Source organism: Dreissena polymorpha, chromosome 1 (assembly GCF_020536995.1).
Source record: "Dreissena polymorpha isolate Duluth1 chromosome 1, UMN_Dpol_1.0, whole genome shotgun sequence".
Lineage (NCBI taxonomy): Eukaryota > Metazoa > Mollusca > Bivalvia > Myida > Dreissenidae > Dreissena > Dreissena polymorpha.
Window position 1 is genome coordinate 62,357,887 of NC_068355.1, and position 14,407 is coordinate 62,372,293.

Here is a 14,407-nt window from a genome sequence, read left to right on the forward strand (position 1 = left end):
GGCGCGGCGCCCTTCGATTTAGGCCTAGCTGGAGCACTGCTATTCTATTGATAATATATAATAATACATCGCTTTAACAATCTAAAAGTACAAATAATTCTTTTAAACGGAGTTTTTAATAACGAAAGTGAAAACAACGGAAGTTGGATAGATATTCTGTGAGATGCACTTCCGCTCCAGACAAACAATACAAATTAACTAAAAAAGACATGTGGGGGACAATTTTCAGCTGGAAAATATTTGAAATAGGGTAAGTGATGATATCTCTACCTGGTCATTTCTGTTATTTAGTGCGATCTCTTGCTGATTAATGTTAATAGTTGTTTTACGAGTTGCCACCCAACTGTCAAAATAAGTATGTGTTATCTCAGGTATGTGTATACACATACCCGGTTTTCTCACCACTGCACGTGGTTTCGACCGATTTGTTTTGCACGTTTTTCTACGGATCACAGCGATGGCCATGCTTTCGAATGGGTAGAAGGAACCGAAATATAAAATCAATCGTTTTGCAAATTTCTTTATATTCCTTTACAATTTTATATGTCGTCTGCAATCTATTTCAATTTGAGATGGTTTAAAATTTGCAATTTGGTTGAGAGGTAAATAACAAAATTGTTAAGCCTTTGAAATAGAATTGTGACTCTTATTATCCACCAAAACTGGATTTTTAAAAAGTAGTTACGTTTTAGTTATTTTTAGAACTATGTTTAGGATATTTATCCAAAAAAGGCAGTTGAATAAAAACTCATTTGTTGTTTTATGACAATAATTTTCTGTGAAATGTTGCTAACTTGACCTTGTATATGTATATAGCTTTGTATTTATTCAACTTAAGGTAGTGCATATCCTTCCTAACTTTAGATTGAGATTTTGTAAATTAGTGTAAAAAAGTATTGGTTTTAAACCAAAATATGAATAAAGCACACAAATATTGAATGTCAAAAATGTGTTTATGTTATTCTATCCGTCTTTAGCTTTAAAATGATATATAGTTTGACCATATTGTACCACATTCAATGAAGAAAAACCAAAGCGAAGTTTTAATGAATTTTATCCCCCCCATGAACCTTAACAACAGTATTTAGTCCACGGCGTGTCCAACTGCGGATACTATATTTAACCTAAGAAAAAATCACATTCCATAACATGCGTTAATCACATACAATAGGAGGTTTAGGTGATTCCGATATGATGTCATGTTTGCACATGCTCAAATTTTGGCCGTCAAAACTGTGGCCATTTTGCTATTGTTTGCATTTGATGAACCGCATCGTGATAAGGTTATATTAACAAAAGCTACTTAACACGTATTCACAACCCTTTTTAAGAGCAACAAAATACTCAAAAAATGAAATTCTTTCAGAATAAATTGAATTCAATGAACGAACACAAATACCAAAGACCTATAGTATACTTCAAATACAGACGAAAACAAACAACAAATAGATTGATTTTATGTAATCAACATATAGAAACTGATTTGAACCTATATGTCTGTAAAAACTTACCTTGTTACAGATTAACTAAATCCTCTTGATAATTTACGGTGTAATTGTTTTTATTTAATTTTTTCACACCAATTTTGACACTCTTTGTTTCAGCATTTTTAACCCAGTGTTTAATTGCCCCTTTGTTCATCACAAACTGATTATCTCGATATGATCGAATACTGTCCAGACAATTTCTAAAAAAACTAAGTGTCATAAACCCAGGGACCTACACTACGCGACCTGTGATTTTTGCTGTGATTCTCACATCACCGCAATCGATGCAACGTGACAAATCGCGGTGATTCAAAGCAACAAGAAAATTTGGGTGATGTTTCGGCTACTCTACGGTGACCGTTGCGCGATGTATCTCGCTGTTACGCAATCAGCGCCAATCACCGCAAACCACTGTGGCTCACCTTTTTAAGTGATTTACGTTGAGGGTTACACTAACATGTACATGTAACATATATGTATACACTTCCATTATACATTGCAATAATAAAGCTTTTGTTGTTGTTGTATACAATGGGCGTATTAGCTAAAATACTCCCGTTCCGACATGAACTTGATGAAGTCGGAAGCTTTAACGGCTCTAAATTAATATGACAGCGCAGAATGATCATGCAATAATTATTGAACATAACATGTTAACATTATTTAACTAATTGCATTAGCAGAATGTTTATTAAAACTTACAACCAATTATATTCCAGGCCCGAATACACTACCACTGTTCAAATTCCATATTGTTGCCATATACATGTAGCACTGTGTAAATTGAAAGTTGCATAGTGTTTCGTCATTGGTCGGTTATAAAAACCTTGTTTCTCTATACATAGTTTGTATTAAAAAAAATCAATACTTGCACGCTCGTATACCTTGACCTTGTACATTGCCGCATAATTTTCGCGCTCTTTTGTCGGGAAATTTATATACATGATGACTATATTGGAAGCATTTGTAAACATCGTGTTAACATTAAAACATCGGAAGTGTGTTTCGGATTATAAATTATTATTCTCATTTGGGAATTTAACAGAACATTTATACTTATGGTATATTTGTTTTGAATTGATTATTAATCTGTTACAACGCTTTACTTGTCGAAAAAATGTTTTGATGATATTATGCATTATTTCCAGGAGGTAAACGTTTTTTTACATGAAGGCGTATGACGCAATAAAACGTATTTTTATAAGATCGAATTGCATCCAATCTAAATTTAAATATGCTTATCCAATGAAAGCTGTGTCCCACTGAAAAATGGCGTAGTCATATGGTTGTGTTAATGAAATTCTCAAACATATTTACCGACATAAATGTTTAGAACACTGTATTATGTGAATTGGGAATAAGACATCAATTTGGGAATAAATTATGTTTTATCAAAAGTGCATAATATGCAGGTTTATATGTTGTATTTATCTACTTTGAAAAATTATAATTAAAACAGATACTTGCATATATAATAGCATCATTTAAATTGATTTTACTTCAAAACTAGATTTTTTTATTAATTTAACAAAAAATCCTCATGAAATGAAACTGTGTACATGCCGCGCATGGACACGGTTTAAAAATACACTTTAAATGATAAAAATACAATCACTGTTAATGACAAAGTCATGGAAAATTGCTTATTAAGCTTAAATTATAGATAATATATTACAAAAATAAATGTAGATCATGAAATGAATAGTTTTGTTTGAGAAAATCACCAAAATGATGTCCATTCCCAGTTTGATGTCTTATTCCCAATTCACATAATACAGTGTTTTAAGATTATCTTTTTGTAAGTGATGTTGTAATTATGTTGGATTATTTGATAATTGTGAACATAAGAAAAGCGTTATGTATACAGTCATCGATACGATTCGGTTTATATGCATGAATTGGCGAATCATCGATGTCACCGATATCCAGTGCGGAGTGACGAATCACATGAAATCGGGGTGATTTTCCACTCAAAAAGCAAACTGTCCGCCTTGACTCCGCGAATTAGGCAACAATCACTGGTAGCGTAGTGTATACTGCATAAACCACATGTGTTTGGTCATTAAACACAATTTATGATACCTCCATGTCGTCTCTTGGCATATTGAGCAGTCATTTAAGGTAGTGCACCTCTAATGGGCACATATCCAAATATAATCTAATTAATTATTTTCTTAATCAGCATCATTTCACTGAACTACATGCAAATTTGTAGGTAGGCTTTCCATGCTTTTTAAAAAAATATACCGATTTTTTCAAAACCACCCCCACGCTCGGCTTTTGTCCAGTTTATTTTCACCCCTGGGGTATATAAAAGTTCCATAATTCATTCAAATTTCCAAATATGGGCATGCAGTTGGTGTGTACAGATGCTGTAAAGGTGTTTGAAGTTTAAACAAGATGAAATAAGTATTCTTTTACAGACATTTATTTTTTACAAATTTTTATCTATGGAAGAGCACCATGAAATGTAAGTGATTTCAGCCAAGTAAAAATTGGGTCGGTTAAAAACAAAGTGTCATAAAATTCAAAATAGTATCATTTAAGTCATATTTTAAACTTTGTTTTTATAGAAACACTATATACAGCAAAAATACCAAGAACTAGACAGATTTACCGTTTACTTTTTGAAATAAAAATAAAAATGCAACATGCAATTTTAATAATTGAAAAATGTGCATAAAAATTGCAACATATTTAACAATAAATATAGCTTATATGCCATATTAAATCAAATTACGTTAGAAAATAAATAAAACGCGTCGCAAAAAAGTATTCGTCGTCGGCAGGATTCGAACCTGCGCGGGAATATCCCAAAAGATTTCTAGTCTATCGCCTTAACCACTAGGCTACGGCACCTAATAGTAGGCTCTTCAACCTTCGAAGAAATCGCGGGAAATCATTAGAGGTGCACTACCTTAAGCCAAATACTTAACAGATGCTTTAATAAAATGTTTGAACATATTTGCAAATAGACATTTGTCCAAAATGGATTAACAGAAAATATAAAATGTATATGTATAAGCCAGTTTAAACATAACAATAAAGTGTTTAATACATATAAATTAAAAATATTGTACAAATTTACTGCTACACAATTAACGTATACAACAGGTACCTGCAAATGTTAACTCTGCTATAACGTGTGAAGATCATGCGTTTCTACAGTGTTCAAAACATCATCATAATAGGGATATAAAATACTTACGTAAAATAAATTAAATGTATAGATTTATGGTATCATAAAATACTAGATTTGTAGCGCTCATTATCACTAGTAAAGAGTTTTCAATATACATGTACATGCAAAGACAGTTCAATTTGCAAAATATGCAGGTGTTTTTTTTCCCATTTGAATGCTACAATTTATTAATACTTTCATTCAATGTAAATGAAACAAAATTCATGCAATGTAAAAGAAAATTAAAACTCCATTTAAAGATTGTAATGTTTTGCGCTTTTTTATTGCTTTGTTTTATAACTGATTCAATGCACCTATTACACTAAATTTCGATCGCTGATGAAAAATAACACTATCGCATCCACACCACTAATAATAATCATCAAATTATTAATATTTGATTCTTTTTGAAAAATCATTTATTAAAGTCTTTCTTTATAAAAGAATACGGGTATTTATAGTTGTTAATTGTGCAATTATCAGTATTTAGTAGTACGACGACCTTTACAATGTAAAGGCCGTGATCAAGGGGTGTGACGGTCAATCTATTTTTAGTAATGGAAAACCCCTCTTATGACGTCACGCCAAAACCTCCTATATTATTGCCAGCTATTGCTTGAGCATATTTTCACAAATAAATTCACGTGGTCATACTACATGTAAATTTAGTGGTATATGATTTTATTTAGTTTTCTCAATTGCTATATAGAAACTTATATCTTTATCGTAAATATTTAAAAGAAATCATGCATAAAAACCAGTTTATTGTTAATTATTGGTAAGCTTTAAATGAAGTAAACATGCAAAAATTTATATTGGAGTTTAATTCTATATCTTCTTCAATACTTACAGCTTATGAGTACATACCAGTGACAAAGAGGTCATGTAGCTTAGAAATGGGATTTAGAATAGTGCAACTTATGTATACATTATTTAGGTCAACAAATCATAAAATGATGCAACTTTGACAATTGCATTCATATAGTTGTTTGAATGCAAACAAATTTACCATACTTAAAATATATACTAAGAAACGTTTTGTGTCATACTTGACTAAATTTTTGCCAAGTCTGGATAGTAGTTTGTCATTATTTTTGCCCAGAGCATCAATTTTAAACACTTGTACTCTTCTTGTAGATACAAATGTTTAATTCCATACATGAACAGATAATTTCAGGCAGAGTAAAGTGCCCATGTGCACCAAGAAAAGTATCTGTGTCCAAAGATTTTGAGATTTCATTTGTCAGTTTAATGACTGAGTACAGTTCAGTTGTTTTCCCTTGTTTTTCGTGTCAGGTCATTTTCTGAAAATCTCCAAATAATTGATACAATTTTAACTAGAAATAGCGCAGCAAAGGCCAACGCGTATCCCCACATGTTTGACCCATGGGCGCCCCAGGGTTGGAAATGGGGCCATGCATAGTTGAGATTGACCGTATTGTCATAAGAGATGTTCAGTATCAATTTGAAGTAAATGGGTGTAGAAATGAAGAAGTTAATGTAAAATAACCTAATAAAATGAGTGAAAATCTCTGATCCGGCCCCACCCCAATCACCATAATTTTTGACCCAGGGGTCAGATCAAAATTCCAAATAGTGCACTGTGGCACATACGGTATGCTCATAGCTACCATGTGTGTAAGTTTCAAGGTTTTAGTGCTAATAGTGTAGGAGGAGCAGGTGGCCAGGACGGACGGAAGACGGAGATAACCACAATATCCCCACTTTTCTCCGAAAAGCGTGGGGATGATTTAAATAACCAATAATGTTGTTGTAACAAAACATCTAATGATCTTGTTTTGTTTTTTATACAATGAATGTGTGGGTATTAAATTGTTTGTTATCCTCTTCATTAGGCTAAGAATCTTTTCACGAGATTTTTTACATGATTCTGGAGGATATATTACTTAATAGGATCAATAGTATGAGTGCTTGTCAAGCATCACAACAATCTGTTGTGCCTGGCATTTCAGGTGTTTTTCACCAATATTTTTGAGGATGCCATAAACTTTGCCTGATAATTTTGTAAAAAGTGATGAATGTTGCTAGAATTTGTGAAGTTTTAACAATTATTCCAAACACTGTGTAGAAATGTAAATTTAAGTAAAAAAAAAAAGCACATATTGATTCAACCCATATTATGCAAGTACACACATTCAATAGAAATCTAAATAAATGCAAATTATTTATACCAATTGTGATTTTTGGGGTGAAAATTTTGAATTATTCTTACTGTTTGGAAAAGTTATGTTCATGGAGCTAAAGAACCTCCTCCTATATATCAGCTGAAAACACATTATTAACTTCATCTTTTTCTTGTCTGTCAAAAAACATATTATTAGCATCATCTTTTTCTTTTTTGAAAAACACATTACTAAATTAATATTTTTCTTGTCTGAAAAACACATTTTGAACTTCATCTGTATCTACATGTAGTTTGACAAACACATTATTAACTTCATTTTTATCTAGTCTGAAAAACACATTAAATTACTATTTTTCAAGTATTTGCCTAGTTATCTCTCTATAATCAGTATCATCTGAATTATTTCCAGATTGATAACCATGAGGAGAGCAGCTGTAGCCAACAAAAGCCCCCAATCAAAAGTGCTGAAAGTGGTCACAGAATTCGATGCCTTCCCCAAAGTACCTGACAACTTCAAAGAAACAACTGCAGCTGGTGGTGGAAGTAAGAAAGAAACAAAAAGAGCTTAGTCCTACAAAAATGGGCCACCGGAAATGCTGGATCAATGAAGCTCCAGATATGCCTTTGCATCCTTATACTCTTATTAGCCTTGCATGACTTTACATCGTACAGAGTACCGCTGTAGCAACCAACAAAATTACACAAATGTCTGGGCTTGTCTTTGAGCTACGCTTTCCACATGTTGCGTAATGCTCATTTCCGCATGACACAGCTCAAATTAAACTCTAAATCTCAATGGAAACTTTGACAAAAAAGTGTAATTGTCTCAATGATTATTATCAATGGTTCAAACACCTTAAATAATTTATTTTCCTCATTCATCAGTTAATTCAGTATTTTAGCTCACCTGAGCACAATTTGCTCATTGTGAGCTTTTGTGATCGCCTTTTGCCTGTCGTGTGGCGTCAACAATTGCCTTGTTAACACAAGAGGCCATATTTATTGTCTAATCTTCATGAAATTTGGTCAAAAGACATCAGCCAATACAATCTTGGAAGAGTTCAAAATTGGTTCCCGTTGGTTAAAAATCATGGACCCAGTGGGCGGTGCATTTTTCCTTATATAAAGTACAACCTTGTCAACACTCTAATCTTAGAGGCCACATTTATTGTCCGATCATCATAAAATTTGGTCAGAATATTTGTCCCCATGATATCTTGGACGAGTTTGAAAATGGTTCCAGTTGCTTGTAAAACATGGTCACCAGGGGGCGGGGCATTTTTCCTTATATGGCTATATAGGGTTTAGTAATACCTTGTTTACACTCTAGAGACCACATTTATTTTCCGTTCTTCATTAAACTTGGTCAAAAGATTTGTCCCAATGATATCTTGGACAAGTTTCCAAAATGGTTCTGGTTGGTTGAAAATTATGGCTGCCAGAGGTCAGGGCATTTTTCCTTATATGGCGTAAGTAAAACCTTGTTATCACTTTTAGAGGACACATGTATTGTCCGATCATTATGAAACTTGGTCTGAAGTTCGAAAATGGTTCCAGTTGGTTAAAAAACATGGCCACCAGGGTGCGGGGCATTTTTCCTTACATGGCTATGGTAAAAAATTGGTAAAACTTTTAAAGTCACATTTATTATCCAATCTTCATGAAACTTGATGAGAAGATTTTCCCAATTATATCTTTATACGATATTAAGTTAAATTTCAAATAAAAACATTGTTGCTGTTTTTTCCTTCCTGAAGAAGATTATGATGATGATGGTTATGAAGTTTGGTTGGTGATTAACAGCAACAAACATGTTTTATGCCATCTGAATATTCTTTATTTAATATTTAATGTAGTAATATTTATTTTGCAGAAAATTTCTTAAGGGAGAAAAACTTCTTTATTGCTTGAATTGTTTAAATTCCAATCATGAATGTACACTTAATTACTCCAACTGACCCTTATCAGCTGCCTGAAGAGCAGCACAAATCAATACACATCTTCAAGCGAAGCTTGTTGTTCTTTTTTTTTGTGACAATCTTTATGAGCATAATATTTTTTGCTCATGGTGAACTTTTGTGATCACCTTTTGTCCATTGTCTGTTGTCTGTTAACTTGTGCATCATTAATATTTGCCTTGTTAACACTGTAGAGGCCACACTTATTGTCGTATCTTCATGAAACTTTGTCAGAAGATTTGTCCCAATAATATCTTGGGCGAGTATAAAAATAGTTTCGGTTGATTGAAAAACATGGCCACCATGGGGTGGGGCATTTTTAACCAGGTTTTCCGAAGGAAAAAACTGGTTATTAGATTGGCGAATGCGGGCGGGCTGGCGGGCTGGCTGGCTGGCTGGGCTGGCGGAACAAGCTTGTCCGGGCCATAACTATGTCGTTCATTGTCAGATTTTAAAATCATTTGGCACATTTGTTCACCATCATTGGACGGTGTGTCGCGCGAAATAATTACGTCTATATCTCCAAGGTCAAGGTCACACTTTGAGTTCAAAGGTCAAAAATGGCCATAAATGAGCTTGTCTGGGCTATAACTATGTCATTCATTATGATATTTTAAAATCATTTGGCACATTTGTTCACCATCATGGGACGGTGTGTTGCACAAAAGAATCACGTCAATATCTCCAATGTCAAGGTCGCCACGACTAAAAATAGATTTATTTTAAAACAAACTTACAACGGGTGTTAATTTTGTTTGTTCATTTAAAAAGTTCAGTTTGAGTTGTCTCCCTTTATCAGATTTTTTTTCACAATGAAAACCTGGTTTTGTGACAATTTTGTCCCTTGTTCCTTATATGTATTGTAAAAACTTGTGAACACTAAAAGTCACATTTATTGTCCAATCATCATGAAACTTGGTCAAAACATTTGTTTTAATGATATCTTGGATTAGATGAGTTCAAAAATGGTTCCAGTCTGTTGAAAAACATGGCGGCCAGGGGGGGGGCATTTCTAGTTAATTCTTTTTATAAAACTTTGTTAGAACATTTGTTCTCATAGCTTTGGTTGCAAAGAACAGGTCAGTTCCTTTGTATCTCAGGTGAGCATTTTTGGGCCTTTCAGGCCCTCTTTTTCTAGATGTATGACAGTTTTTTCGAATGAGAACATCAGGTTTAAAAGGTGAACAGGTTTTTGCTTTGGCTCATAAATTAATGGTTTGATATCATAGTGGTACCTTAGATTGTTTGAACTGTAAAACATAAACTAATACAAGATTTTTTACTGCATGTATTCTTATTTTTCAGTTGCGGTGGTCACATTTGTGTTCATCTTTATTCTGGTATTGTTTGAGTTCATGTATTACACAAACACCAAGCTCAAGTTTGACTATGAGGTGGATACTGAAGTTGACGGGTGAGTTGAGGAATTTAAGAATGTATATTAATATATATAAGACTTGAAACAAAAAACAGTACTTAACATTGAGTCATTAAGTACAGTCAAACCTGCCCTAATTGATAGTCCACAGAATGTAGATTCTTCTTACTTCATGTTGACATTTACAAGTAGATGTACGTCTACTTAATACCTGTATATGAATGTCAGTGATATTATAATACATTATAAAATGCGGTAGACAATGATATAAATTTAATTTTTGGTGTTTTATATCTGTGATGTACATTGTGTATTTATGATACTCTTCTTATCACTTCTATTTGAATGGGACTCTCGGTAAAGCGTATTTAATTCATGTTCAATAATTACCGTAATTACTCTATGTTTTCTGACACTCTAAGTTTTCGAACACCCCTTTTTTTAGCAAAAATAATTATTTTTCGTGACTCTTAATTTTCGGACACACGAGTTTTCGTCCATAATTAATATCTCTAAGTTTTCGGACAGTATATTTTACTGCGCTATTTTACCAAATTTCGGTCCTGTTTTTGATATCTAATGACACTTCGATCATGGGGTTTTACAACCGGATTAACATCATAAAATGTGGCAGGTGCATGCCTGAGGGCAACGGACCATTACATTTGCATTATTGGGTAAATAACCTTGTAAACCGGTATTAAACATTGGTTTCGCCCGATAGCATAAGCATTATGACAATTATCAGGGGTAGTGCCAATTAACAAGTTCAATTATCTACCGCATTGGTATTGCCGATTCTCAGTAAAATAGCTGTTACAAATAATAAACGCTTCAAAGTGTGATGAACCGTATTGCAAGTTTTACGACCAATAGAAGGTGTAAGACAACAACTATCGGAAACAAACAAACAAAGAATTCATAGTTTGCTTTTTTATTGCGTTAATTTCAGGTTCATACTAGCGAGTATCGGTACATCACATGCTCTTCTTTGAACTTGTTTGCCAAAGTACAACCTTGTAGTAACTTTCTGTCAAATAAATTAAGCATTTAAAATTATTTAAAATGCAATGCAAACATAACTGTAATTTATTCTAGATGGTAGTTTACAAGCGCGTGCTATGACCGGTAGTCGTTGATACAATGGACGCTATTTTCGGACACTTCAATTTTCGACTCTAAGTTTTCGGACACCTGTATTTTGAGAATATTTTTCGTATCTAAGTATCTAAGTTTTCGGACACGAATAAAAATAATTATTTTTTAAGTGTCCGAAAACATTGAGTAATTACGGTATGGTCATATATCAGCCTGTTTAGTCTGTACTATATAATCTGCCAAGACACTTATGCTTGTATGGAATTTTACATTCATTAGAAGTCTGTTCTAAATGAATATCCAGTCTGTACAGAAAGCATCATCCCTGATAAGCCTGTGCAGACTCCACAGATTAATCTGTTCTAAAACTGTAGGTCCTTGCAATAATCCCAGTATTCCTTGAAGCACACTCATTTATATGAGTTGTGTTCTGAGAAAACTGGGCATAATGCATGTGCTTAAAGTGTCGTCCCAGATAAGCCTGTGCAGTCCGTACATTTCTGTCTAAATTAGATGTTTGCTAAGAAGAGACTTCATTTAAACAAGAAATGTCAAAAGAGTGGAGAGTGATGTCCCTGATTAGCCTGTGCAGACTGCACAGGCTAATTTGGGATGACAAGTTCCGCAAATGCATTTAGCCCAGTTTTCTCAGAACGCGTCTCATATGTTCAAATGCTTAAAATATGCAGAAAGTAAAATCAAAGTGTGTATAGGGTAGTCATGTTATCAAAAGACTATCAAATTGAATTATTAGAGCAGTTTTTATGCACTTTGTTGATATTTTTATTTTCATTTCCAGGAAGATCAAAATTAACATCGACATGACCATAGCCATGAAGTGTGAATGTAAGTTGATAGGAATATATTTTGTAATTTTGTTAAGGTTTTATTCAAGACATTGCAACTATGAGCTTGCAGCATCAGAAATAATGTCCTTTGTTATCACACTGCAGTTGTATTTAGAATGCTCATGTATAAGTGAATTGCTACTAATAAAGTTGATTAAATCGTGTATTCCACTAATAGCCGAACTTAATAATTAAAAGTTTATCTGATTTTTTTTTAGATATGTTTGAAGTTCTACATATGACTACCAGTAAATGTATTTGTCTAATAAACTTATTTATTCATAAATTATTAATGGTATAAATAAAGAGTTGAACAAAGGCTAAGAAAAAAACATGACAAACATAGCTTTATTGTTTGTATTATCAAAATCAGCAGCATATGAAAACACAGGTGTTTATGCTCAAAAGAATTATTGATGCAAGCGCCAGCATTTTTGCTAGAGAGAATGAACGTTATAAAGTTTACTTTATCAATTACAATATGTGTTATTATTCTTGATAAATTAAAAAATCATATATACTCTTGATAAATGAAGACACCAGTATTTACACTTGATGATTAATGATATGGAATAAACAATGATATTACTCATTAAAATTTGCTTCATGAAAACTGATGTTTATACCATTTTCAGACATCGGTGCTGACGTGTTAGACCAGACTGGTCAGGACACCCACAGTTTTGGCACCCTTCTGATGGACCCCACCCACTACACTCTGACCCCGGCTCAGCAGAGCTTTCGGGACATCACACGACGCATCAACCAGTACCTAAAGGACGAGTATCACGCCATACAGGAGCTCCTGTGGCTGTCTGGGGCTGTTGGTGTGAAGATGGGATCACACAGAGAGTGAGAGGCTGAGCCTGGTCATTCAGGAGCAAAGTTAAAGTTTCTTTATGCAACCAGCATAAAACCGGAACAGCCTCGGAGTCACTTTAGTCTGTTCAGGTTTTAGGCTGTTTGCTGCTCACCAGAACCTAAGATAATCTGACAGTTAACCCTTTACCACTTGGATACACACTTTGATTTGTTTTTTTGTCCCTTAGAAAATCAAACAAATTTAAGACCCGTCTTACAAGATTAATGTTTTAAAGGATTCATTTCCCTAAGGTACAGGTGAGCAGCAAACAGCATAAAATCTGAATGTACTGCAAGTAATTCGCAGACTTTTTTGGTGGTTGCATAAAGCCATTGTCACTTTGCCTCTGAGTGGGTCAGGCTTAAGGATTAACTTAGCAATAATACATTTTATGGAATAAATGTCTGCTCAATGTCAGGCCTTGAAGAATTTTTCAAGAGCCACTCGCCCTGCAGGGCGAGTAGGCCTGACAATCAACTCGCCCTCTACTTTAATCTACTCACCCTGCATTAAAAAATATCTATATTTATAGTTATGATCAACCAGAACCGTTTTGTAAACTTAAACTATCATGTGACTTTGTCTCATTGTAATAAACAAACATCTATAAATCAATCCTATAGTTGCATTTATTTTGCACAAAAATGCAATTAATACCAACTTTTACTGAAAGACACGCTTGACTGACAAATTGTTACAATATGGTAAATTATGGCTAAGGCTTCTGATCACGAATTATTCTGTTTATAAATAATTATTTTTTCTGTTTATTTTTTGTATTGATATTTACATTAAAATGACATTTTATTCCTCACGGAATGACCAATTTATTTAACTGTTTTTTTTTTCATTTTTAATCGATAAGCTAAGAGCACTGACACTTACGAAAAGAGCGCAGCCGATTTCGAGAATTATTTTTACTGTGCCCGTGACGTCATTTTTCATTGTCAAAACGAAAGTGCAGTGTACTTAACCTATTTTTTGTTCGTTGGAAAAATTGTTTACATTTTGTATCAATGTGGCGGGAGATCTGGAACTGAATTTATATTTCTCAACTTGAAAAACATCACTCGCCCGGTCGGTCAAGTATTTAACAAACTTTACTTGCCCGACTGTCAACTTCACTCGCATATGCGAGCGGTCGAGTGGATTCTTCAAGGCCTGAATGTATATGGATGGTTCATTGATAATAGATCATCAAAAGTTACATCCTGGTAACTTATGAGGAAAGGAAAGGCTTATTGATGTTAAAGTCAAAGGTCAATGTTACCAGGGCTTGGAATATGAGATCAATGTTACCAGGGCTTGGAATATGAGGTCAATGTTACCAGGGCTTGGAATATGAGGTCAATGTTACCAGGGCTTGGAATATGAAGTCAATGTTACCAGGGCTTGGAATATGAGGTCAATGTTACTAGGGCTTGGAATATGAGATTGGTTTCTGAAGTC

General features: G+C 33.7%; 1 protein-coding gene across 3 annotated transcripts in view; it reads left to right on the plus strand.

The window, feature by feature from the left end:
• The window catches only part of LOC127831747 (endoplasmic reticulum-Golgi intermediate compartment protein 2-like), a 38,461-nt gene that overhangs the window by 1,297 nt on the left and 22,757 nt on the right, over window positions 1–14,407 (plus strand). For all 3 annotated transcript variants that reach the window (XM_052356785.1, XM_052356801.1, XM_052356793.1), the window contains exons 2-5: window positions 7,224–7,357; window positions 10,078–10,186; window positions 12,048–12,094; window positions 12,732–12,948. In XM_052356785.1, the coding sequence (XP_052212745.1) occupies window positions 7,234–7,357; window positions 10,078–10,186; window positions 12,048–12,094; window positions 12,732–12,948 (497 nt within the window). In that variant the 5' untranslated portion in view covers window positions 7,224–7,233. The remainder of the gene's footprint in view (window positions 1–7,223; window positions 7,358–10,077; window positions 10,187–12,047; window positions 12,095–12,731; window positions 12,949–14,407) is intronic.